At 47.9% G+C, this 27,057-nt stretch overlaps 1 protein-coding gene across 5 annotated transcripts in view; it reads right to left on the bottom strand.

The window, feature by feature from the left end:
• Nucleotides 1-27,057, bottom strand: part of ERBIN (erbb2 interacting protein) — a 2,559,118-nt gene that overhangs the window by 145,462 nt on the left and 2,386,599 nt on the right. For all 5 annotated transcript variants that reach the window (XM_069627374.1, XM_069627371.1, XM_069627370.1 and 2 more), the window contains one exon: nucleotides 3,077-3,196. In XM_069627374.1, coding sequence (XP_069483475.1) covers nucleotides 3,077-3,196 — 120 coding nt within the window. The remainder of the gene's footprint in view (nucleotides 1-3,076; nucleotides 3,197-27,057) is intronic.

The raw sequence follows: 27,057 nt of genomic DNA, 5'->3' as shown, positions 1-27,057 counted from the left end.
TGGTAGGGATGAATAGGAGTTTGGACTAGGACAGTCAACTTTGATTTGGACTACATGGACATCCTGACTGCCTGAGTTTTAATTGCTTGAGGTAGGGAAACCACCTCTAGTTAGGGATAGATCAGTTTTTAGATTAATAATAAAAGTTTATAGTAATCACCATAGCACCGTTTGGTCAGACTCCTCATTCCATGCCACCACACTCCACATTAGGAGGCCCAGGAATGGCAATGCCTACTCCATCCAAAGTGCTTTAAGACAGCCCAGTAGTGGCATGAAACACTTTACAAAAACCATCAAATAAACAATAAAATAATTTCAACTAAGACAATCAAATATAATGTTTCAGGAGGCCCCCGATTGATATCGAGCTTGTCGTACACACACAAGTTGGTAGATGTGCCAGAAAAAGTTTTGGTTTCGTGTGTTGTAAATAACTGTCTGTATTTTTGTTTTAGCAATGTGTGATGTCATATCTCTTATAAATGTACTCTATGTTGATTTACAATATTCTTGAATATATTTAAAAAAAACAAGATTGACCTTGATAAAAGAGCATGAGAAAGTGTTTTTTCTTTTCTCTATATATACAAGAGTTAACCAGGATTACGAGTATTTTTTGAGCATAGTTGGGTTTCCAAAATCTATACTTGCCGTCACATCTACTTGTTCAAAATGTGTAGGGATGGTCAGCTTCAAATGAGAAGTGTTCAAACAAATGTCCAGAGCTGCTTCCAGCTCTTGGTCGGAAAAGTTGTTTTCCCATCCCCAGGATTCAAGACAGTTCACTTTCAATCAAAAAGGGGTTCTCTTCCCCAAGCTTTCAAGTCTCACTGTTTTCAGAACAGATTTCCACAGGATATTCTGTATCTTTCACCAATAACACAAAGTTCAGTTCTGTAAGTTCACAAGTACAATATAAAAGCTTTTCTTGATATACAATTCAAGAACTTATAGATGAGTTGAGTGGCATTTCTTTAGTTGGGTGTATTCAGGCTATGCTCAGTTGTCAGAGCACATGGTCCACCCATTACAGGTCAAGCAACTGACACCTTATTGGCTTCTCTTCCACAGTTACACTGCCACTGCTTCAGCTCAATAGGGGTATTGGAATTATGTTATTGCAGCTTTTACAATACTTGTTTTGCCACCATTCACTTGTTGAATTATCAAATCTTCTCAAAGCTTTGCCATTACTTCAGCTTTCAATTTACACAGTTCATCATCTTTTCCTTATGGCTCTTGCCAATGCTTGCTTTCCTCATCTCCTACAATCCACAGTTCCTTATATTCTTAAGTTTATATATTTCACAGTTCCTTTTTTTTTTTTTTATCAGGCAACACTTTTCACTGCTTCCAATTCAAGTGGCATTCAATCAGTGTTACTTTTCTTTTGGTTCGGGATTCAAAACTTCAAATCAGTCTCATTAAATAAAGCAACTGCAAACTCCCAGTTCATTCTCCTGCTGGAATTTGCAACTGGTTCACGGCTTATTCACACTTTCAAAGTTCACTTCTTTTCTGGCCCTTCCTTGGCCTTGTCAATTTCATTACTTTTTCTTATTCACAGACCGTTACGTTCATTGCTTTCAGCCTTCAAGTTATCTAAGTTATCAATCATCTGTACTTTAAGTTACACCGGCATTCCCAATGCCTACGCCTTCCTTCGCTCACTCGTGAACTCTCCGACCTGTATTCACCACCAGGCTCGCCCCCCCAGCGTCGGAGTCATTTAGCCTGCATTGACTCACCATGTACGCAGTCTGTGTGCTGCTCCTGGCTCGGTACGCCTCTCTTGCAGGGTCTCTGCCACCTCGGGTTACGCGAGTCCTCCTGACTCCAGGTCGTTGGCAGGCCAACCCTGCCACCGTAGACCTTCCGAAAACACCCACCACAATCTGCTTCTGCTGCAACCACTCTACAGAGCCTTGGTGCATCGGACACGTGTCTCCCTGTCTTCACCTCCGGCTTCTCTTTCTGCAAGGGTTACAGAGGAGGCCTCTCTAGCCTCATCTGAGCGGGCCATTTATACCACCCCTATGGCCTCAGGTGCAGGCAATATTCTTCAACTGCATAACTGTCTTGGTACTCGGCATTCCCTCTTCCTCGTCCAAGTACCAGAGTGGTGTTTGTGAAAGTCTGAGTTAATAAAGGATGAATGTATGTTTCTATGCAGTCTCTTCCTCGTCTCAGTGCCATAGTATTATGTATTGGGAGATTGTTTTCTGTCAAAATAGGCAAGGGATTTGTATTACCCTATAAAAGCCTGGAGGACATTGGTTTCCTTACAAAAGGGAAATGGAGGATAAAGTCTCTCACCCAAGGATGCCTCATCCCCCCCATGCCCCAGTCTCCTCCTCCCAGGTGATCCTCCCTTGCATATCCACCCCCATGGTCAGGATCCGAAAGAGAGCCTTTCCCTGGCCACTTGGGGGGTGGGATGGATTTATTGAAGAAAGAAGTGAGGACGCCCTCATATTCCTCACACCACTCAGGTCTTGCTGGTAACAAAATTGCTAACATTCTCTACCTTGGAAAGGAAGCGGTATCAGAACAGCAGGCGGTGTTGAAGGTGTTATTCGGGTATATTCAAAGGAGGATTAGTAACAATAATAGAAAGACACATTCCTTGGCCAACTAACATCTGACTGACCACAATGGTCGGAATGCCCAAAGTATAGTAGTTATAATTTACTGTGAAAATCTAACACCACGTAACAGTTTCCATATTATGATGATGCTTGAATCTCGTTTGCCATTCTTAGGACCTTTCATCTAGGCAAGTATGTATTTTAAAGTGCTTTGCCTAAAGTATGCAACTCCTTTCGGACTGTGAACCTGAAGTTACCATCTATTGAAGAAAGATTGCACAATAGATCTTGTGTGTAAAATGTATTCTCACTGTTTATAGTTTGATAATATACAACACTTGTATATCTTAGGTACAGCATTTTAATGCCCTTAGTCCAAACCTCATTCATTGCCCCTTACTCCATCCCCCAAACAATGTGCTGCTAAGGATCTTATGCGAAGCAGAAATGGGATTTACCTTTATAATAAGCAAATCTAAACTCACTTTTTTCATGGTATCGGAAGGCCCATCTTTGAGGTTGAGTGTAGTAGACGAGTAGTTCAGAGGTCCTGAAACAAACACATCATCCTGGCATGGCTCACCTGTGCTGCCCAACTGGGGATGCTGAAAGGGGAGTAAGAGGGAAAGACACCGTTATGAACATTAAATGACAAGTCTTTCCATAAAAAGTTTATGTACATTAATGTTAATCGAAATATGTTATTCACAGTTTGTGACTCTTCTCTTCCAATATAATTTTTCATTGGCTGTGAATGGTGTATGATTTATGGACAAATAATCTAGAAAGCTCAGCACCTAAACTTGCAGCTTCCTAATAATTGTTCAAGGGGTTCCTGAACCTTAACGTACTACTGTGGAAAACTAAACACACTTCAACAAGATTGAAGTAAAAAAGAGCATGTTTTGTTTAGCATAACAAACTACTTTTGTTGTTGCAAGCTTAGCCCGACTAGCAGAATTTGGCTGGTTTTCCATGACAGCTATGCTTACTAATTGTGTTCTTGCCGACTGTTAGGCAGAAACCTGTGCAGTTCCCTTGGGGACCACTGCAAAAGATTTAGGACTACAGGTGTTTGGCAGTAAACCCACTTGGTAGCAGTCTGTACCACATAGATTCACTTGGTAGCTGTGGCTGAGCAGTCAGACTTCCCCCAAGAAGAGTTAGGCAGTATACAGAGCAAACAAAATAGGTACGGAAATACAGTAGCACAAGCAAACACTGACCAGAGCTTGGGTGTAAAAGTATATAATTATTTAACACACACTTATAAAACACACTAGCACTAAATTGGTAAGATAAGTTCAAAACACAATCACTATTATCATATGTACATCCCTGATTACTTGTTGGACAAGTCTTAGTTAACACCACGCATTTCCAGACAGAGGTGAGCGCTTAACGTTCGATGGCACTTCAACAAGTTAAATAAAAAGGGAGGGAAAAGCAGAATTATGGAAGCATACACACTAAACACTTTTTAAAGAACCACAGCAAGTTAGCAAGGCACAGTCTACTGGTGAGCAAGGAAGTTTAGGTGCCAGGCCCACTTTCAAGGGAGCCAGGCGGAAGGTGCCCAAGATCAGACAGTTACACAGTCTTGACACGACTGTCATGTTGATAGTGTTAGGCAGAAACCTGTGCAGTTCCCTTAGGGACCACTGCAAAAGATTTAGGACTACAGGTGTTTGGCAGTAAACCCACTTGGTAGCAGTCTGTACCACCCAGATTTACCTGGTAGCTGTGGCTGAGCAGTCAGACTTCCCTCAAGAAGAGTTAGGCAGTATGCAAAGCATACACAATAGGCACTCAAATGCAATAGCACAAGCAAACACTGACCAGAGCTTTGGTAACAAGGTATATAATTATTTATTTAAAAACACACTTATTGAAACACTCCACCACTACTATTGTAAATCACTCTAAACACATTTACTATTATTATATATACACTCCTTATTCCTTATCAGACAAGTCTTAGTTAACACCACTTATTTCCAAACAGAGGTGAGCGCTTAACTATAGATGGCACTCCAATAAGGTAACGAAGAAGGGAGGGAAAAAGGCAGAATGTAGGAATATACACCACACTAATACTTAGGAACTCTTAAGCAAGGCAGGAAAGTCAAAAGTGACTTGTGAGCCAAAGTCCATAGGCCGGGTCCACTCTTGGGGAGAGCAGGCCACAAATGCACCCAAGATCACACAAAGACAACATGCTTAAAAAGTCTTGCAGGGAGTTCGGAAAGGTTTTAGTTAGGCTCAGAAAAGTTTAGCCGGGGTGTCCCAGGTTAACCCAGGGTCGAAAGCCGGGGGCTAAATCTACCCCGTACGGTCAGTTGCAAGGGAAGCCAGGCGGAACACAGTACCTCATGTTGAAAGGATCCTCCAGCGGGGCAGTTGTTCCTGGCAGCGGGTGCAAGTCGCGGCGTTGTCCAGAGGAAGAGAAGCTCTCGACGTGGAGGAAAGATGAAGGTCGTTGCACTGCCAGGGAAGAAACCAGCCGCAGAGTTTTCCGGTTAAAGGTATTACCCTTTGATTCGCGGTAGTGGTAAAACGTGGTATCCCGGTTGCCGGGGTGCTTGGCACAGGCAAGGCGGCCACAAGATGTTCCAGGAAGCGAAAAAGGAAGCAGACTGGTTATCCCCACCAGTCGAAGGAAGAAGACTCTCCGGGCTGGAGATCTCCTTTGTCGTTGGGAAAAGTGATGAGACGGTTCAGCAGGGCTCCACCGGTGGTGTCGTTGTAGCAGGTCGGCTCAGCTTCTCCCTCGTCGGATTCTTAGGTCCTGTGGCGACTTCTAAAGTTCCAGTCTCCAAAGCCCTGCTTTTATGAAGAAAACCCCCATTCACTCAGCCTAGCTGTCACTCAAACATGCTAAGTGGTGAGCCCACTTGGGCCAATCACATAAGAGTGCGACCTGAGTTACCAAGGTAACTCTGTACAGGGTGCCTAAACCCCCTCCCACACCCCCTGTGGTACCCAAACAGAGTGGCACCACTTTTGGAGGCTTCTGTGGAGAAGCCCACCAAAAAGTGGAACAAAGGGCTGGACTTGGGTAGGAGTCACAGAAGAGAACACAAACGCCATTTTAGAACCGAGTCTTGGCAAAAAATACCAACCGGAGAATTAATATTAATTAAATAAACCAGCGGTATGTTCGAGGCTATAAGAATTAAATAATTAAAGTTGGTAGCCTCCAACAATGGGAAAATCCCATAGGAATATATTTGCGGTCGAAAATAAAAAGTAGTTTCCACTGCCACCAGCCAAAACTCGATCAGGGGGGACGGAGACGTGCCCCCTCGACTAACAGACCCCAGGGCAATCGAATTGCCCGGCCAGTATGTCCACAATATGATGGTTTGTACTGGTTCTGTTCAGAATTTGAGACTAGTAAAGTCAATGGTGACTTTACATGCCCTGGGAGACAGTAGTCAGTCCCAGGGTATGGAGTCTATACTGGGGGGTCACTATGACACCCTTGTGTTACTGCACTGAGGGTGCTGTGTAACACACATCACAAAAACACATGAAGCCCTATGGAGTAAAAAGACCCCATAGCCCATAAAACACATCTAGAATCAAAGACACACTCAAATCAGGTCCAAGAGTGAGGGTAAAAGAGTCTCACTCTTGGCAGGAGAAATAAATAAACCCCAAAAATCCAGCAAAGCTGCTGGGGGACTCAAATAGGTTAGGAAATTCAGCCTAAACAGAAAATTCTCCCTAACACCGACCTGCATAAATGTTTGGGGGCTCAAGCACTTCAGGATCTCCACGCATATTCAAGACAAACCACTTTCATCAGATAAATGCCATTTAAGGGTTAAATAATTATCTTAATGATTTGGAAGAACAACCATTTGCACCCGGGGAAGCGAGCAAAGTCAATCGGGTGGCTGGAACAGCGGGCGAGAATACACAATCACTGCCTGCTGTCCCAGCCACCCGAGGCCATTTCCTGGATGGCGCTTTTCTTTTTTCTTTATCATTGCACTTTTTTATCGTTGCACTTACCTGCTGGACCGGAGCTCCTCCCATCTGGCCTCCATAGTCATGGAAAAGGGACTTAGTCGGCGGCAGCCATTATTCCCCCCCCCCCCCCCATCTAGCAGTACAGGTCTCCTGATGAAACACTTAATGCCATTCGCACCCCGGGGTGCGAATGGCTTTCATGCCCTGCCAGGAAGGCGAACATGGCCTTCAACGGCGCATAGCTCGGGCGAGCCTGGCAGGACATGAAAGCCATAGTTCGCCAGAGAAGAAACCGCAAACCCATGAGAGCATGCTTCTTTCACCACAATATATCTTCAGTGATCTTACTGTAACTAACGCTGCACCCTCAGTCATTTCTGACATTCCCATCATGCCCAGCCTTTATAACTTTGCTCCTATCGGTACAATTGAGATATCTACACACCATTGCGATTAACCATGCTTAGAATGACATTGCCCCAACAGCACTGACTTTACCTTTGTTTCCACTTATTTTATTTTGTATATTTTTTTCATCTGTAGGCTTGCTTCTTTTAAGTAATCTCAGCCAGTCTGGTACCCTGCTCAAATGACTCTCTTCCTAACCGAACATCAAGAATGTCCTTCACAACTTTACAGGGCCGCCAATGGCAGCCGATACAAAGACCTACTCTTACGTCCTGCTCTCTTTCCTCCATATTGCATGGGCGTCCCTTCCAAAGGACGGGAGACAGAACCTTTTTCACCAGAAAAAAACCTTCTTCCCCTTTATATTTAGAGGCGCGTGGGGGTGCGGCCCAATGGGCATGCGCTGCCCCAACTCCGCTGTCAGTCTAGAAATCTAATTCGAGACCGCAAACGTAGTTTGGTGGCCGTGGGCCAACCGTCTCATGCACAATACAACAGAATATAGGTTCGAGTGTTCTAATGAACAGCCATTTTGATGTAACAAGAATCGCCATTTTGTTTTCTAACCATTGCTCATTGCTTTCTGTTCCTATTGCTTCGCAGTATATTTTCCGCTTACACTGCTCGACTGTGGAACATTGCTGTCTGTATATGAAAAGGACAAGGCCACAGGGCCGAGAGGATAACAAGGGTTTCGCTGAAACACAAACGTAGGCCGCGCCAGGAAGAATGCCCGGCTCCCTCCTTAATGTAGCCTTGAAGCAGAGCCGCAGGGCATTTAATCATTTCACAGCTGCCAGCCAGTCTCGTTATATGGTAGAATATGTTAACAATAATACCGCTAAAGGCTTGAATTATGCTTTTCTAACGGCCCCCCTTTGCTGAGCCCGCTAAGAGCATGTCGGCTCCCAGGACGTGAATAGCACCTGATAGATAGCAAGGTCCGGAATGCAACCCCCTCTGCATGTAGCTCGCTTCCAAGAACAGAAGCGCCATGTTCTATTCAATAACCGAAAGATGCCTACGCACTCACAAATTGCAAATTGTTACTAGAATAGATGTTTGAAGGTGTCATAGTGGCCGGAGATGTCCATCGACCCACCAAGTTCAAAGAAACCCAATGAAGAGGGGTGTTAACCATGACATAGCTGATTGTTTGATATGCATTTTGTATATATGTAACTGATGTATGTAATTCGCGCTCTTGCGTCCCTCGAGGTCTAGAGATACACGTCGCGGGGCGTTGAGACCGAGTTGGCCAACTGAGACTTTTGCTTTGCAATAAAATCCTAGCTTTGGGAATACAACCTCGTGTCTGGCGTCTCTATCGTGTGTGGTGACTCGCCTTGTTTCCATAGACGTCAGGGTCCCCTAGGGGCCCTTTTCACCGCCCTCCAGCACCACACCTCAGTCCCCAATTCCGCGTCGACGGGAACGGGCTGAATTCACCAGCGCTCCTGGGTTTGGCTTCGGCCATGTAATTCCATGCATGGATACTCTTTCTCTGTCTTTCTTATCATTCAGGTACTCGGTCCTCAGGCGTCATGGTCCTCCCCAGTGCATGTTGACTTCCATAGGATCCAGCAGGTGACCATCCTGCAACTGGCTCTTCTCAACGTCAGACCCCCACACCCTCTGCCTTCGTTGCCTTGGCCCCGGCCACTGCTGGCAAGTTTGTTCAGCGTGCAACGCCCTGTCATCAAAATCACTGAAGAACAAACTTGCCTAGTGGAGGGAGCTCTTTCAGAAGTCGCCTCCAGAGGACCTGAAGAACTTTGTGACCAAGGTAAGGCCTCTATTTTCCAATCGCACATCTCAAGGGAGACTCCTTCCAAAGGACTCGCATGCATGGGAAGGACTGCTCAGGTCCTTGTACCAGCACGTGCACCGAGGCTGCTTCAGCTACCGGCCTACAGGCCAAGGGATCCTCTGTTCCTCCCGGTGAAAGTGTTGAGGGACAGGAAGGTTCTTGTGCCGGATTTTCATCTGAGGGGCTCTGGCCTTGTACCGGCGTTATGTCCGAGGGGGCTACCCCCTATTACCGGTAATAGGTCCGAGGGGGCACTTAAACGCAGCTCTACCGACCCCTGGGTCGAGGGTGTCACACCTACCGGGTCTAGGCCTGAGGAGCAGGGTAGGCCTCGAGATCCACATTCAAGAGTCTTAGAGGAGGCTGGACCCAGCTAGATGGGAAACACGACACAGGCACCTCGATAAAATGGTTTCTGTGACAAACATGGGCACCCATCCAACGCCATTCCAGGAGTTCGGCGAATGAACGAGCGTCATGGTGGGGCAGGCCTCAACCAGGTACGTGGCCTACAGCCTAGCCTTCATTTGCGCTGGGCAGGTTCCCTCTGCGTCCTTATGGGCAGGGTATGCAGCGGCTCCAGGAGCCCCCCCACTTCCACGTTGGTACCCCCTACCACCTCTCCGGTCTGTGAAGAGGGGTTCTTCAAGAGGTTCCTCGGGCTTATGAAGTCACCTTGAATTTGGGTTATCCTCAGGGATGTGCTCCCTACGATGCTACTGGCACCACAGACTCCACCAGCGCCCCCAGCGCAGCCTCTGCCTCCCCAGCCGATTCCTCAGGCGGTTCCGTACCAGCCTCTGCCTCAACCTACGGCTCCGGTCTTCGTACCCCAGCATCCGGCTCCCGCTACTCCTCCACCTAAGCAGGATCCTCCTGACCCACAGGATATGGATGAGGAGGAGGATCCTGACACGCCATCCTCAGCCAGGGCCTTCCACGAACGTCTTGCAGGGCTGGCAGAGTAGCTGGGTCTACCTCAGCCTGAGGTTGAGCAGCCGGCAGAGCGGGTTCTGGTCGAAGTCGTCACACGATGCCCCTCTGCCAAAACGGGAATTTCACTGCAGACCGATGTAGTCTCCCTGGCCAAAAATGGTTGGATCAAGCCCCACTCTGTCCAGCCGGTCAATCGACACCTGGATGCCAAGTACAGGCAGATGGAGGGGGGTACACTCTTGCTATCGGCCCAAGCCTCAGCCACACTCTGATCGCTGCGGCATCACTATACAACAAGCCTCAGTCGTCCACAGCCACCTCCTCGGTGAGGCTGCTAGGCAAGGAGGAGAAGATCTTGGAAGCATACGGGAAGAAGCTGTATTCCAAAGCGTCCTTGCATCTTCGTCAGGCCGATTCCATTCTGGCTGCCGCTAACCAAGGGTTATGGTGGGAAATTGCAGACTCACCCCCCTCCCCCCCGGAACACCCTACGCAGAGCCAATCAAGTTTTTAGGCGGGACGGGCTGAGGCCAAGCTGGTGGCGCAGGACCTCATGGAATCCACCATCCACCATGGCCCATATTGACACCCCTGGCCGTGGCATCTGTATCGTCCGGGACATGAGAAGGACAGCCTGGCTCCGGGCAACAAAATTCAACCCGGATGAGGAGTAACGCATATTAGATCTGCTGTTCAGTGGGGGGTGGGGGAAACAACCTATTCCACTCCTCCACGGACAAAGTGCTGGACAAGAAGAAAAACAGCTCACAAACAGCCAAGCCTTTATTCATCATGACAAAGACCACAGTCAAGACGTACACCCAGTCACAGATGCGCTCCAACAAGGGGTGTACGTACGAAGGGTTCCGTGCCTTCCAGGAACAGAGACCCAGGTGGCCTGACAGCTCACAGTCTCGGAACCGGCGCAAGCAACAAAAAGGGGGGTGGTGGGGTGTAAGGGCTTTTTCCAGTCCGCCTCCTCTACGACAGCCTCCGAGGGAAATAAGGCATGACACGTCCCTCCGGGTCCACGTGTCTCCAGTGGGGGGCAGGCTTGCTCTCCATGCACATTTCTGGCTCCAGAATATCACGGACCCTTGGACCCGCTCAGTAGTATCCACGGGGTACAATCTACCCATCCCAGCCTCTCCTCTCTCCTCCCCTCCCTCAAGTTGGGACAGCAACTCTTCTGGCGGAGATCCGGTCGCTCGTAGAGAGCCAGGCAGTGGAAGTCCCAGCCTCCCAGTGAGGCTTGGGCTTTTACTGCAGGATTTTCGCCATTCAGAAGAAGAACCAAGCGTGCCCGAGTTGTGCTGGACCTTTCCACCCTCAACGTACCTACACGTCCCGATTTGGCAGCACCATTGTTCTTTCTTTCGGTTCAGGATCATGGGCTACAATTTTTAATACAAGGTCCTTCCTTTTGGCCTCAACTCGGCCCCCAGGGTCTTTACCAGGCTCATGAATACGGTGGCTGCCCTCTGCAGAGCGCAGGGCCTCCACATCTACCCATACCTCGACTGGATCGTCAGGGCTACATCACCAGAAGCGGTTCACCACTCTTCCCCCATGCAATCTCAAGAAGTCGCAGCTGCAGCCCGCGCAGACTGACATTCTTGGGACTCATCTGGGACACGTGCTCCGAGAAGGTATTTCCATCGGAGGACAAGAGCTTGGCCATCAAGAGGGCTGCCGCCCACTTCCTCAGCAGAGAGGTGACCTCGGGTTGGTGGTACCGGCATCTCCTGGGTCTCTTGGCAGCTGTCCTATTAGCCATCCCACACACAGGACTGAGGACGAGGAGGTTTCAGCTGCACTTCATAGCCTCATGGAACCAGGAGCTGGGCTCTCAATCCGAGAGGATCAACTTTTCTCCATCTCTCCACCCGGACCTAACATGGTGGTCCAGGGACTGCAACCTACAGACGGGCAAGCTCTTTCAGCGGCCCACCCCGCAGACCACCATCATCACAGACTCCTCGCTCGAGGGCTGGGTCTCTCGGTCCACGGCACCTGGACTCGACAGGAGCAGGAATACCACATCAGTTGGTTAGAGCCATGCCACTAAGTAGTAGTAGTAGTAGTATCAACCCCAAGCATCAGACCCTGAGCCGAGGTGTCTAAGTGATGAGCCGCAACCTCCAGGAGATCCTGGGCCAAGACCCTGGCATCGGAAAGGCCTTCTCTGAAATCCTCCAGCTTCTCGACCGGAATGTGCTCCTCAAACTCTGACAGATCTCTCCACATCCGCATTTTAGCTCCCGCCAAAATCAATTCTCCATTGGCCTGCCTGAGCTGCAAGGCCGAATTGGCAAAGATTTTCCTCCCTAGAGAGTCCAGGAGCTTGTCCTCCTTTCCCAAGACCTGAGTCGCCGTCGCGGAGGAGGATGCTGCAGGTCTGAATTGCAACGTGGCCGCAGCCACCACTGTGGAGGAGGGAGGCGGACAAGACGACAAGGCCACTTCTTCCGAGGAATGTAGCCTGTACCTCGCGTCAATCTTTTTTATTGACAAAAAGTCCCGAGTGTGGCTTTTCCTAAACTCTTCGGACCTCGACCAGAACGTCCTTCTGCAAGAACATGCTGGTACGCTCCAAAGGAGACAAGGTGAATGCCCCAGAAAGAATGCCCTCCTGCGGAGCAGGTGCCTCGGGCACCGGAACATCTAAGAAGCTCATCATGTCCAGTACCCGGTCATGGAAAGCTCTGGTAGAGCGGGGCAGGTCCTCGTTGTCCTGATCGCCTTGAGGGTCATCTGACAGGTCAGGATCCTGCTGAGCCGTGTCAGGCACTGCCTTATCCACTGGGGACAATGGTGGCACAGGCGGAAGCGCAGGGGGAGGCACTACGGGCAAGGGAGGAGCCGGCGGAACCACTGTCGGAACGGGTGGAGCTGGAGGCGCGGGTGGACATATCTCCTTGAAAAGCCCTTTGAAATATTCCCTCATGGGGTCGGTGTGCATAAGTGCTTGAAATTTACTGAAAAAGGCGTCCTCAGGAGATTGTTTCGGAACCTGAGGAGGCCTCTCATGAGGTGGACAAATCCAGGGACTTAACGGGGAAGGGTGCCACACCGGCCCCTCCGCCGACGTATCCACATAAATGAAGGGAGCCGCCCCCGCGGGCAACGAAACACTGTGCGGAAGAGGCATCCGGCCGTTCCAATCATAAACCGGCGGGTAAGGATGCGCACAAGGGACCTTAGGTTCACCCGAAGGACCAAACCCTACACCAGGGGCCGATTGCGTAGTTGTAGGGGTAGTACCTAAAATGGCCGCCGTGGTCGTGGCGGGAACGGCCGCCATTTTGTCCTCATCTGAGGGGAACTGCGGCACGTGAGGAAGTGAGGCAGGGGTCCCCGTCGATGGATCAGGGGTCTTAATTTTAGCCTTAACGTAAGGAACGTCGGCAGAGCTGGTACTAGGAGGCCTGGAATGTTTCTGCGACATAACCGCCAACTGAGTCTTCTTTGCCCCCTCAACAGATCTGTTGTCACCACAAGAGCGGGAACGGTGCACTGTCACCGACAGGGCCTTGCCCGGCCCCTCAGAACTGTTGGTATCCTTAGCCTCTGTACGAGGGACCTCAGACCTAGGCCCGGTAGAAGCCTTATCGGCACGGGCCTCGAACATCCGTTCGGTAACTTCAGGCCCAGCCAAGACCTCGGGGCGTACCCCGGTTTTGTTTTTGAGGGAAGCCGAAAGAGCAGCCTCAAAGCAAGCTCCGGTACCCCACGACTCAGTAGAACTGGGTCTACAAACAGCCCCCACAGGAGGGGTCTCGGAGCGTACTCCGGTGTTCACAGGCCCCTTACGGAGACCCTCGGAGAAAACTCTGGTAGAATTATTAGGCCCAACCCCGGTAACAGAGCCATCAACGCCCCTCCCGGCTCGAGAGGAACCCAGGAAGGTATCCCCCGGCCGGGGTGCTCTGTAAATTAAAGAACTTACTGGACGTTTTTTCTTCTCGTCGATGAATGCCTGAAAATGCGAATGAGGAGTCCGTCCGAACACCTCCTCCCACCGCTCCAACCGACGTTGAAGTGCCCGGACCGAAAGGGAGTCACAGTAAAAACAGGAGACCCAATGGTGTTCCGGACCCAAACACTCTAAACAAAGAGGATGGGGATTCGCCCTCGCGAAGCGACGGTGACACGATGAAAAGTCTGGAAAATGTAATTTAAAAGACAGACTAGTAAACGAACGCTAGCGAGAGCCAGAGCGGGAAAAAACAGAAGAAAATCTTCGAGGATGCAAATGCATCCGGCCCCGATCGTGCAGAGAAAAGGACTGATGGGCGATGAGTGGGGCAGAGCCAAGGTTGGCGGGGTTACGCCCGTGTGCCGGGCCCCGTGCAGGAAAGAGAGGAGGGACACATTTTTGAAAAAAATGTGGATGCATTTTACAAAAGTGCTCCGGTCCCGTCCCACAGGACGGAGAGATGTCCCATAAGTATGGAGGAAAGGGGACGGGACGTAGGAGTAGAGGTTGCTACTCCTTTGGTAGATTGAGCCCTTCGTGTTTCAGGAGCTTCCTTCCCTGCTATGGAATACCATTATGAAATGCAAAGTATGATCCATCTTGATAAATTTTGCTTGGTCACCGACATTCCCAGCTAGCTTGTGGCAGGTATAGCTGATGAATAACTGGTGACATATCTAAAAGAGGCTGTTCTTGCATATGAAAACTGAGAGCCCTCCTCGGGGCAAGTCTGTGCAATTTTTCCTCTTCTTTTGAAGGGAGGGATGGAAGTTGGAATGACCGTAAAGGAAATTGTTTTGACAAGTGAAATTCTGATACCACTTTGGGAAGTAAGGAAGGCAGGGACAACACCAAGAACTACCTTCTCCTTAGTGAAGATTGTGAATGGTGGCTTGTAGGATAGGTCTTGCAGATCACTAACCCTTCGTGCCAAAGTGATAGCCACCAGGAATATTGTCATTTAAGTCAAAAGTCTGAGAAGACATCAATACAATAACTCAAAGGGAGCTCCCATTAGAAATCTAAGAACCATATTTAAATCCCAGGTTGGTACCATAAAGGAGCTGGTTAAAAAGGTGTTTGGTTAACCCTTTCAGAGATTGTATCACAATAGAAATTTTAAAGTAGCAGCCTTGATCCGGCATGCATTTAAAAATAGAAAGCGCAGCCAAGTACCCTTTGACGGTAGTCCCCTGCAAAACACCAGCTGCAAAACCTATTCCAGCCTTTGCTGCTGGCATTGTGACCGAAAGCAGCACCTCCATAATGTTTTTTGGAAGAGCATAGTCCTTGTACCTTAGATTTAAAAAAAAAAGGCATCAAGTTCCAACGTTGGGATCAATAGATGGTGAAGGAGACCCCATTCCTGCAAGGTCTACTCTCTGTGAAAGACTTATTGGCGGGCAGATGGAAAAGTTCACGTTCGCTTGGCACAATCTGTAGTAATTGGGATCATGGATTTCCTGAACTTCCTCAACCTCCTGAGGACTTTGGGAATGACTGAAACTGGCAGTAATTAAGAGCAGAGTGGGGAATTCCAATCAACTACGAACGCATCCCCTAGCGCTCCTCTCTGAGGGAATTCCAGGTCACCGAGCAGATTGCATTTCCTGTTGGAACTGGAAGGGAATGGTAAGAGCTCTAGAAGGACTTCCTGAGCCAACTCTCACTCATGGGAGATCGAATCCTGCCTGCTCAGAGCATCCGCCATTGTATTCTCCCTCCCGGCTAAATGAACTGCTGACATGAAGATCCAGTTGTGCAGAGCCCAACACCAGAGCTGAATTGCCTCCTTGCACAGTGGTATTGACCCTACACTGCTTAACTTGTTGAGGTAATGCATAGTTCCTGTGTTTTCTGTCATTATCAGGATGTTTTTTCTCTAGATGGAAGGCAGAAAGGCCCTCAGCGCCAGTCTGATCACCCTCAGCTCTAACAAGTTTATGTGTAGTCTTGTTTCTGTTGCGGACCACACTCTGACGATAGTCAAATTGTTCAGATGTGAGCCCCAGCCCTTGATGGAGGTGCCCGTGACTACAGTGATCTCCGGCCATTGCTGCCAAAAAGTTTTTCCGGCCATCAAGTTCTCTCTGCGGGTCCACCACAGGAGACCCTGTGCTACCCTGTTTGGGACTTTAAGCAGGTCAGCCATCCTACCCGAGAACTGCGACCACCGAGACCTGGGAGCCCAATGAAGTGACCTCATTCTTAGACAGACCCTCCGGCACCAGGAAGATGCAGAATGCCAGGAGGCAATGCAACCCTAAAAAAAAAGGAAAAAAAAAAAAAAAAAGAATTCGAAGGCCAGCAGATATTGGGCAGCCTGAAATTTCATGACCATCTGCAGGTTATGAGTACTTAACTCTGAAGGCAAAGTACTACCTGAGGACAAGTCCAGGACTGCGCTGATGAATTAATGGCAGGTGGTGTTGAGATGTTCCAGAGTCTGCTCCAGGGAGCGTGCTCTGATCAGCCAGTCGTCGAAGTAAGGGAAGACATGAATTCCCTCTCTCCTCGGATTCGCTGCAGACTACCGATATCAACTTGGTGAAGATCTAGTTGAAGAAATTGAGGCCATCGAAACATTCCGAAAGCTTGCGGAGTATGCAGAAAAACAGAACAGAGGCCACGGTTCCAGCTATTTAAAGTCATCAACGTCACATGTGGATGCGAGGATGGGGAGCACAGAGGGACCTCAATGTCGAAGTCAGACAGCACCCTCAGCTGTGGGAACCTGCTGGTGAACTTCCGATACTTGGAATTCGTCCCCGTCACAAAGAGGTTGATCTGGGGTTGACCCCATTTGTGGAATATAAGAGCCACTTGGTCCTGGTGAAGCTCCCACTTGTGGCAAGAACGTAGCTCCCAGCTGAGCAAGTCTGCAATGGTGTTCTTGGTGCCCGCAAGGTGAAAAGGGATGAGAAACATGTCCCGACGAATGTCTCCCTTGCACAATGTCTCTGCTATCAAAAATGGCATAACCATCTTGATTTTTTGTACAGATAGGGAGTGGTTGAGGTTGGAAAGGTGCAGCACAACTCTCAGGCCCACCTGGTTCTTTTTCCGAATGGTGAAAATCCTGGAGTAAAAGCCCAAGCCTCACTGGGGGGCTAGGACTTCCTCCACTGCCTGGCTCTCGAGCGACCAGATATCTGCCAAAAGAGTTGCTGTCCCAACCTGTGGGAGTGGAGGGGAAGAGGAAGGAGAGGCTGGGATAGGTACGTGGTACCCTGTGGATACTACAGAGAGGATCCAGGGGTCCACAAACTTCAGGTGCCAGAAATGTACCATGGAGAGCAAGCCTGCCCACCTACACCCCCGTAGGTGTGTGTAGGTAGGTGTGTAAGTAGGTGTAGAGGTGTGCGTGTGTGTAGAGGTGTGCGTGTGTGTAGAGGTGTGCGTGTGTGTAGAGGTGTGCGTGTTTTGCCCTTCTCAAAGGGGAGGAAAGTGACCAGGGACAACCTGACCACCCTCAGCTCCAGCAGATTTATGTTCCCCTGGCACTCCGACGGGGAGCACAGTCTTCTCACTGTTAGATCCTATAGGTGAACATCTGAGCCCTGCAGGAACGCATCTGTTACTATGGTCACGTGTGGCCAAGGTTGAAAGAAAAGAGACCCCTTTAGGAGGTTTCCCTTCACAGACCACCATTGTAGGTATCTCACACTGTGCAGATAACCAGGCAGAGGTTAGATCTGAAGGTGCACATTCCAAGAGGAGGGTGCAGAACCAGTTGAAAACTGTTCCAGCAAAATCTGTTCTTTCTGTGAGGAGGCTAATCAGAGCCTGGTGGTCCACAGTATTGAAGGTGGCAAATACCTTTCAGAGGACCACGAGGCAGGAAACACCTTTATCCATAGTCCGGAAAGCAATCTCTATGACCTGGATGGAGTCACTTTCGGGCTGCTCTTAGGATGGAATATGGACTAGTTGCCCTGGAGAAAGATGACCTGTTGATTTGTTTGTGAAGTTGAATCGCAACTACTTTATCAATGATGTTATCAATGAACGGGCTGGCGATTCGTCAGTAGTTGGCAAGGTCTTCCGCATGTAATGTGCGTTTCTGAAAGCATGGAACGATCAGCCCGGTTTTTAAAGCAACTTGGGGAAAACCCTGGTGGAGGCAGACCAACTGCCTGAAGGAGCATGATGAGGGCATGACAAGATTTTATTTTTTAGAATGAAGGAGGTAGGATATGTGGTTGGTTCTAGTGATGCAAGTTTGTCAGTAAGATCCTTGGGGATAAGAAGGCAGCTCTGTCAAGCGTGGGGAACACTGGCACAGGTTATTTGAAGGCATCGGTGTGCGATGACAAATTGTGCCCGTTTTGCAGATCTGAGGATCGAGTTTGGAAATCTTTCTTCTTACGTAAATGGGTAAGGAGGATAAACGACTGGCAAGCTTATCTTCAGACTCTGGTAAAACTCAAACTACTTTGGGTGCAAAATTGAAGACCATACTCCTAAGGTAACTTTCTCTCTAGGTCAGATAATGTGCTTTCACTGATCGCGCCCGTAATTTGCCGACTCATTTGGCTGAAGTTATGGCTACTACAAAAATGATCTTGAAGATCAAAAGTTTTAATGAAGAAGAACGTAGCAGCTCAAAAGGAGAACTAAAAAAAACCTCAAGGAGCAATTTAACAAACTGGGTTGCGACTAAAAATTGTTTTGTGGGGAAAATCCACACCAACCTCAGAAACTGGATTAAATTAGGGATGGTGTAAAATGACCCCTGCTCCATTGCATTCAAACACAGAAATTCCTGCTAGGTAACCCTTCACTGTACCAATTTGTAATTCCCAACTAGAAGTAGCACAGAAGTTGAGCGAATTAGAAGATTCGGATCCCTCTCCCTGCACAAGGCACAAAATGTTGGCGCGATCTCAATGGCACCTGGCCTAGAAAGATTGTGGTCTCTGTCCTCCCTCCGTTCCCCCTCCCTTGCCTCATCACGCCTTGAAACACTTGTGTATTAGGCGCGTTATAAATGCCATATCATATCACTGGCAATTGTAGATGGCCTTGGTACACTGTCTGTGTGAAGACGAGAACCTCTAGGACTTTCCTGGGCAAGTCTCTGTCTCAGGAGTCAGGCATGTAGAAGGAGTGTGTAGAAAGTCGGGGGAAGGACTTGCTCTCCAGATTGGGAGAGATGATCTTTTATTTTTGGAAGGTGTCGAGGACGACAGCTGGTCATGTTGAGAGATCAATCCGGAGCAATAAGGATTCTAGTGGTCCTGTATCATCATAACCTCCTGAGAAACTTTGGGAAGATGGGACATTGGTGGGAATGCATGAAGGATTTTGAAATCCCAATCCACTAGAGAGACAGCCCCCAGTAGCACTGGAAGCAAATGGGTCCAGCGTAGGGGTTTCCCAAAGGTCTAGGATTTTCACAGGAACCTCCTGGCACAACTCCCATCCGTAGGAGACAGAGTCCTTCCTGCATTAGGGCATCTGCAACCACATTCACCTTTTTGGGCAGGTCAGAGGATTTCTTTTTCTCCAAAACCCAGAACCAAAGCTGAATTTCTTCCCTGCATTGCGGCAGAAACCCTACACCCACTCTCTTGTAGAGATAAATCCACAGTCACTGTGTTGTATATCAGAATCAGGACACTTCTCCCCTGAATCGAAGAAAGGCTCTATGGGCTAGCCTGATGACCCAGAGCACTATCCGGTTGATGTGCAACCCATTCTCTGCCAAAGTCCAAATTCAGTACACTCCGAGATACCCAGGCCTTTAGGGAATACTCAGTGACTATAGTGGCCTCTCGCCATGGTTGCTAAAAGGGTTCCTGTACTTTCAGCCTGTCCTGACAAAACTCGAAGCAGCTCCAACATTTTGTAGACAATTGGGACCACTGATAGAGGCGACATTGTAGTGACCTCATCCTCAGTCGGGATTCTGGCAACAGAAAGATGTAGGATGCGGTTAGCCCCAGAAGGTACAGAAAGGCTGAAGCTGGCATGAAGTTGGAGTTCTGGAACCTTTGCACCATCTTTACAACTTCTGAGACGCTTTCCTCAGTAGGAAAAGCCTTTTTTTTCTCACTCTCTCTCACTCTCTCTCACTCTCTCTCACTCTCTCTCACTCTCTCTCACTCTCTCTCACTCTCTCTCTCTCTTGAGAGAGAGAGAGAGAGAATCGATGACCGCTACAATGAACTGGAGCTCTTGAGAAAGTGTCAATTGCGACGTATTGAAGTTCAGGGAGCAGCCAAGTCTGTGAAGAAGGTGACTGCTGCAGTTAAGATGGTATACCGCCTGCTCCTGAGAGTGAGCCATACAGTCGGCCAAGGAAAGATGACCATCTTCTCCCTCCTGGGATGAGCTTCCACCACCAACATCAGCTGAAGATCCTCTGGGTAAACATTAGACTGAAGAGCAGCAAGCAAAACTGGTAGTGCTTGTCACCCATCACGGACCTCAGGTACTTCTTTTGTGCATCAGATGGATAGGCACAAATAAAAATGCAGCCTGAAGGTCTAGTGACAACCTCTAATCCAGGCAGTCTAGGGCCAGCGTCACCATTTTGAACCAGTCATTCCTTAGAAAATTGTTGAGGATTCTAAGGATCAAGATGGGATGAACACTCCAATCATTTTGGGAAAGAAAACGTAGTGGAATATTGTTAGGCAGAATCCTGTGCAGTTCCCTTAGGGAGCGCTACAGAAGATTAGGACTACATGTGAGAGCAATAAATCCCCTTTGGTATCAGTCTGTACCACAAAGATTTAGTTGGTAGCTGTGGCTGAGCAGTCCGACTTCTCTCAAGAGGGAGATGAGCAGCATTTAGGGTTTACTCAATAGGCCTTCAGTACCATGGTGCAAGGAAACACTGACCAAAGCTTTGTATTAAAAAGAATATATATATATGTATTTTACACACTTCTAGTTAAATACATTTATCACAGTTATTAAGCAAGTTAAATTCAGTCAAAGAAAGTATACATAACTCCCTAGTTAAATTGTAGACAAGTTTGAGCAAGAGTGAAAACTGAGCAAAACCGCACAGTGAAAACCAAACACAAATGGCACTCTAGCAATTTCTCACAAGGGAGGGAAAAAACAAGTTACAGAAATATCTTCTTACACACCCTAGCAACACTTCCCATAAGATCCCATAAGTTTGTGAACAAGTTTAGGCAAGGCAGCACTTTAGCATAAAGAATACTTAAATGAAAATCGAGCAAAATGGCACTTAACAGGTTATAAAAGTGGTAAGAAAAAAGTGGTTATAAGAAGTAGATGCACCAACCAACACAGTTCTAGTTGAGAAGCAATCTAGAGAAGGCAGTTCTAACAAATTAAGCCAGAGTCGATAGGCCTGTGCCAGAGTCAGTGGTACAGGGCAAGGGCCCAGGAGCAAAATGTTCTTGTAGCTGCAGTCAAGTATTTGGTTAACGATTTGAAAAGGTGGATGCAGAAGGTGAAAGACAATGTTCAGAGAGAGGGGCGACCAAACGAGCAGGTAGGTAAAGGATTTAAAACACCTTTTGCACTACCACGCAGAAAGGGCGGCCTGGCGGAACAATGTACCTTATAAGTGGCTTCTGCAGTGGCGGTTGTTCCTGGTAGTTCCTGCAGTTTGGGGGCTCCAGCCGAGGAAGAGAGGCTCTTGTCGTGGAGGTAGGTTTGAGTTACTTAACTACCCAGGGATGAAACTAGCCGTTGGTGCTGCCCGACGAATAAAAGGTACGCTCCTTTAAATCGCGGTCCAGGTGGACTGGTGCCTGGCTATCCGGTCTCTGATTCGACCAAGGCAGGACCGGGAAGGCGATTGGCAAACTAGTTGGCCCCACCAGCTCAAGGGAAGAAGGCTCTTGCAGATGAAGATCTTCTCTCGTCGTATGGAGAAAAAAGTGGAGAGACGCTGCAGCAGGGCTTCACCGGTGGTTCAGTCGTTGCAGATGTCTTTGGCTTCTCTCCTCTTTGGCTTCTTAGTTCCAGTGGCGACGTCTTGCTCTTCCAGTCCTCAGGACCCTGCTTTTATGCAAAAAGATCCCCATTCATACAGCCTAGCTGTCACTCACACAGTGGAGTGGTCATCTTGGCGGGAGACCCTCCAGCCTATCAGGATAGAGTGCGACATGGGTTGCTGAGGCAACCCTGTCCAGTGGTCCTACTCCCCCTCCCACACAATGGACCCACCCCAGACTCAGTGGCGCCGAAAGGAGGGCTTCTCGCAGAAGCCCGCCAAAAGGACTAACAAAGGATCCCCGACCTGGGTTAGGAGTTTAGAGAAAGACACGAGAAAGAAGTTATATTAAAGTTCTGGCAAATAAAACCTACCGGAGTAAAGTTAATATTAAAATACACCGGCGGTATGTTAGAGGCCGTCAAAAAATGTGGTAGCCTCGAAAAATGGGAAAATCCCATAGGAAAATATTTGTGGTCGAATATTTACAGTAGTAACCACTGCCACCAGCCAGAAACTTTTGAGAGAGGGACTGTACGGTACCCTCTCGAAAATGAGCATAAGGGAAAAACGATTAAACCTTTCCAGTACCTCCATAGTAAGATGGGTTGTACTGGTTTAGTTCACAGAAATTGACTAGTAAAGTCAATGGGGACTTTACATGCCCTGGGAGAAAGTAGTCAGTCCCAGGGTATGGAGTCTATGTTTCACATATGTTTCACATGTGTTACACAGCACGGAAGGTGCTGTGTAACACATGTGAATGAAGATGGTTCCTATGGAGGTGAGAAAAACCCCATAGACATTAAACACAAAAATAGCCTAGAACACACATAGCAAAAGTGTCTAAAGAGTGGGGAAAAAGAGACTCACTCTTAGCAAGAGAAAAAAACCCTTCAAATCCAGCAACGCTGCTGGGGGACTCAGTAGGTAAGGGAAATTAGCCATAAGATGAGAATTCTCCCTAACAAATATCTTCCCCTGTCCGGTCCCACTGGAGGAAATGGCTCTAAGGCTGCCTTCAGAGGAGGCCACATATTTCCTCCACTAGAGGGCCTGGAGTAGGTATTCTCTGAGGAAGGGGTGGTTTGGGAGTATAAGGGGCAGACATCAACACCTTGAGCCACTGTTGGTAATGTCCACAAGTTCAACAAATGAAGAGTAGTGCATGAACCCATGTCCCGGGTGTTAGGGAGAATTCTCTGTTTAGGCTGATTTTCCTAACCTAGGGAGTCCCCCAGCAGCTTTGCTGGATTTTTGGGGTTTATATTTTTCGCCTGCCAAGAGTGGGACTCTTTTACCCTCACTCTTGGGCATGATTTGAGTATGTTTCTTTGAATCTAGATGTGTTTAATGGGCTATGGGGTCTTTTGCTCCATAGGGCTTCATGTGTTTTTGTGATGTGTGTTACACAGCACCCTCAGTGCAGTGACACAGGGGTGTCATAGTGACCCCCCAGTATAGACTCCATACCCTGGGACTGACTACTGTCTCCCAGGGCATGTAAAGGCACCATTGACTTTACTAGTCTTAAATTCTGAACAGAACCAGTACAAGCCATCATATTGTGGACGTACTGGCTGGGGCAATTCAATTGCCCCGGGGTCTGTTAGTCGAGGGGGCACGTCTCCGTCCCCCCTGATCGAGTTTTGGCTGGTGGCAGTGGATACTACTTTTTATATTCAACCGCAAATATTTTCCTATGGGATTTCCCATTGTTTTAGGCTACTATCTTTACTTATTTACGGTAGCCTCGAACATACCGCCGGTTTATTTAATTAATATTAATTCTCCGGTTGGTATTTTTTGCCAAAACTTGATTCTAAAATGGCGTTTGTGTTCTCTTCTGTGACTCCAACCCAAGTCGAGCCCTTTGTTCCACTTTTTGGCGGGCTTCTCCACAGAAGCCCTCCAAAGTGGTGCCACTCTGTCTGGGGTACTTAGGAGGGGTGGAGGGGGATTTAGGCACCCTGGACTGAGTTGCCTAGGCAACTCAAGTCGCACTCCGTCCCGATTGGCCCAAGTGGTGAGCCGGCCGGCTCACCACTTAGCATGTTTGAGTGACAGCTAGGCTGAGCGAATGGGGGTTTTCTGCATAAAAGCAGGGCTTTGGGGACTGGAACTTCAGAAGTCGCCACAGGACCTAAGAATCCGACGAGGGAGAAGCTGAGCCGACCTGCCACGACGCCACCACCGGTGGAGCCCTGCTGGACCGTCTCACCACTTTTCCCAACGACAGAGGAGATCTCCCGCCGGAGAGTCTTCTTCCTTTGACTGGTGGGGATAACCAGTTTCACCGTCTTTTCGCCTTTCCGACGTACCTCGTGGCCGCCTTGCCTGTGCCAAGCACCCCGGCAACCGGGATACCACGTTTTACCACGACGCGAACAAAGGTACCACCTTTAACCGGAAAACTCCGCGGCTGGTTTCTTCCCTGGTAGTGCAACGACCTTCATCTTTCCTCCAAGTTGAGATCTTCTCTTCCCCTGGACGACAACGCGACTTGCACCCACTGCCAGGAACAACTGCCACCGCTGGAGGATCCTTCCCACTTAAGGTACCGTGTCCCGCCTGGCTTCACTTGCTACCGACTGTACGGGGTAGATTTAGCCCCCGGCTTTCGAACCTGGGTTAGCCTGGGACACCCTGGCTAAACTTTCCTAAGCCTCTCTAAACTCTTTTTGAAGCCTCTGCAAGACTTTCTAAGCCTAGTGTAACTGTGTGATCTTGGGCGCATTTGTGCTCTGCTCTCTCTAAGAGTGGGCCCAGCCTTTGGACTTTGGCTCACCAGTGGCTTTTGCTCTTCTGCCTTGCTAACAGTGTTCCTGAACCTTAGAGTGGTGTACCTTTTCCATATCCTGTCTTTTTCCCTCCCTTTCTCACAAATTTATTGGAGTGCCATCTAGTTAAGCGCTCACCTCTGTATGAAAATAAGTGGTGTTTTACTGTGACTTTTCTGATAAGGAAAAAGGGGTGTATATATTACAATAGTAACTGTGTTTAGAATATTTTACAATAAGAGTGCTGGAGTGTTTCAAACAGTGTGTTTTTAAATAAATAATTATATACTTTGACACCAAAGCTCTGGTCTGTGTTTGCTTGTATTGGTGTGTCTGAGTGCCTATTGTGTATACTTTGCATACTGCCTAACTCTTCTTGAGGGAAGTCTGACTGCTCAGCCACAGCTACCAGGTAAATCTGGGTGGTACAGACTGATACCAAGTGGGTTTACTGCTAACACCTGTAGTCCTAAATCTTTTGCAGTGTTCCCTAAGGGAACTGCACAGGTTTCTGCCTAACACCGGGGCAATGGATGAAGCGAGTGATGAAAACAAAGGTAATAATGTCTGTTTGACTGGAAGTCCCAGGGACTTCATTTTCTTAGAGGCCTTGAACTTTTCAAGGGACTCAACTGCTTTTGCTCTGCAAAGCCGATTGCTTTCGAAAGGAACATCTCAGGGCTTGACCTGCACACTAGAAGAAACGCCTGATGTCCTGATCCAGTGATGCTGTCCCCATAGTTCTTGTTGCAAAGTTCGCTTTTTACAATACAGTTTCGAGGACCTGGAATGCCACTTCATCATTTGACACGAAGGAATTGAAGTGGTTGCTGACCTACCTCTGGCAAAGGTTAAATTGCCTCTACAATTTCCGAGAGGATATGTGCACACTTGGGTAAAGCACAAGATGTGTTATGGCTTTGAGAACCACACTTCCTGGCCAGAATCTCTTTACTTTCAAGTGGTTGATCAAATTAAGCCATACCCTTCTGAACCAAACTGTCGGTGGTGGTATGTTCGAAAAGTATGCTGGTCTAAGGAGGCTGTTGTCTATTTATTTTGCCAGCTACTTGTATACCATGGCATGGAAACAAGGTTGTTGTCATAAGTCCAGTAGTTTGCAACAACTGATGGGTTGAAGGGCAACAAAAATATTTTTCTGTAGGCCTTTATCCAAAATGTCCGTTGGGTCATAATGTTGGACATCGCTAGATAGGGCCCTAAGGCCAGTACCTCAAATACCTTTCCTACAGTGTGTCGTAAAGCCACATTCAAATTATCACATGCAAAAGCCTCCATAAGGCCCAAATCACATGAGGCGTCAAGCCTACTGTTGGCCTGAAGGTCGGCAGCTAGTTCTGTTAAGTAGGCTAATCACTTATCATCACTTCACTGGCTTTCTTCGGGGCAGTCAGCAATAGCTAGAGACCAAAAGGTATAAGGTCCCTCATCATTACACAATCGCTGCATCATTTTGAAATAGAGCTTCCTCAAGGCAGCAGTGTAGAAATCTGTGTACCTCAAGAGTGGAAGTCTGCTCTACTTTCTATTGAAGATGCCAAAGTAATGGGTTCGAAGACCATCATATTTAACTTTGGCGCTGTCACGCTCTAAAGCTGCTTTCCTGCATACAGATTCCACTCTTTGATGCAACCCTGCCGCCTACTGCAGCATGTTGGGACCATATCAACCAGTGGTCGAGGCCATTGACGCAGATCCATGTGAAAAACATTTTGGAAAACGTTACCCCACTACGGGGACTCTGATTAATTTTGAAAAACCTCATCCTGACCGGATTGCGTTTTTCTTTTTTACTTATACGCCGAAGAGCAGTGGTCCCTGAGCATTTTCGCTATCACATGTAAGATCCTCTAGTCTGCTCGAGAGGGAGCCAACGTTGTCTTGTAAAGAATTAAGTTAAAAAAAAGTATAATATAATAAAAAAAATTTAAAAACGCCTCACACAACTCTTCCCTGAACAAAACTTCCTAGTTTTGGAATTAGACCATTAAGAAAGGGTTCCTGGTTTTCATTGGTGCACATTGAACTATGAAAGAAGATTTGACCAGCCATTTCCCCTGTACTATTGGCAAACTTGACACTTGATTTTGGAAGATGAGTTTTTTTTAAGGGGACCCCTTTCCTTTTGGTAATAGCCACTCACTCTTCTTTTCTTCACCAGATGCATGATAGTGGGTGGTGAATGTTTTGTTTACCAGTTTCCTATCTTCTAAGAGAAACGCCACAGATGCGCCCATAGAATGCAAACTCCGGAGGATCGATATCAGTTTAGTAGGTGAATTCATGGTTATCAACCCGTTTTCACATTATCGGCTGTCATTATGAAGTTTAAACCTAAATAGGATGATTGCTTTCAGTGGTCTTGTTTTTAAGTGTACCCTGGCCAGACAAACATATGGGAGTATCTCATATTCCCAATATTCTTGAACAAAAGTTAAAAAAAAAAGGAAAAACCTTTGACAAACATGGTTACGAAAACCATAAGGGAATGTATAACATTGGTGTAGGATCATACATTACCAGGACAAATAGCCCTTTCCCTCGGAGAGCGTATTTCCTAGTGACCGTGGCCCAAATCCCAACCCCCAGTTTAACTTTCTTTTGGGGTCCCATGTACTGTCCCCAAACTG

This window comes from Ambystoma mexicanum, chromosome 6p (assembly GCF_040938575.1).
Source record: "Ambystoma mexicanum isolate Mex_15411 chromosome 6p, UKY_AmexF1_1, whole genome shotgun sequence".
Lineage (NCBI taxonomy): Eukaryota > Metazoa > Chordata > Amphibia > Caudata > Ambystomatidae > Ambystoma > Ambystoma mexicanum.
The sequence above is the reverse complement of the archived record's forward strand: the minus strand, read 5'-3'. Positions and strand labels throughout refer to the sequence as shown.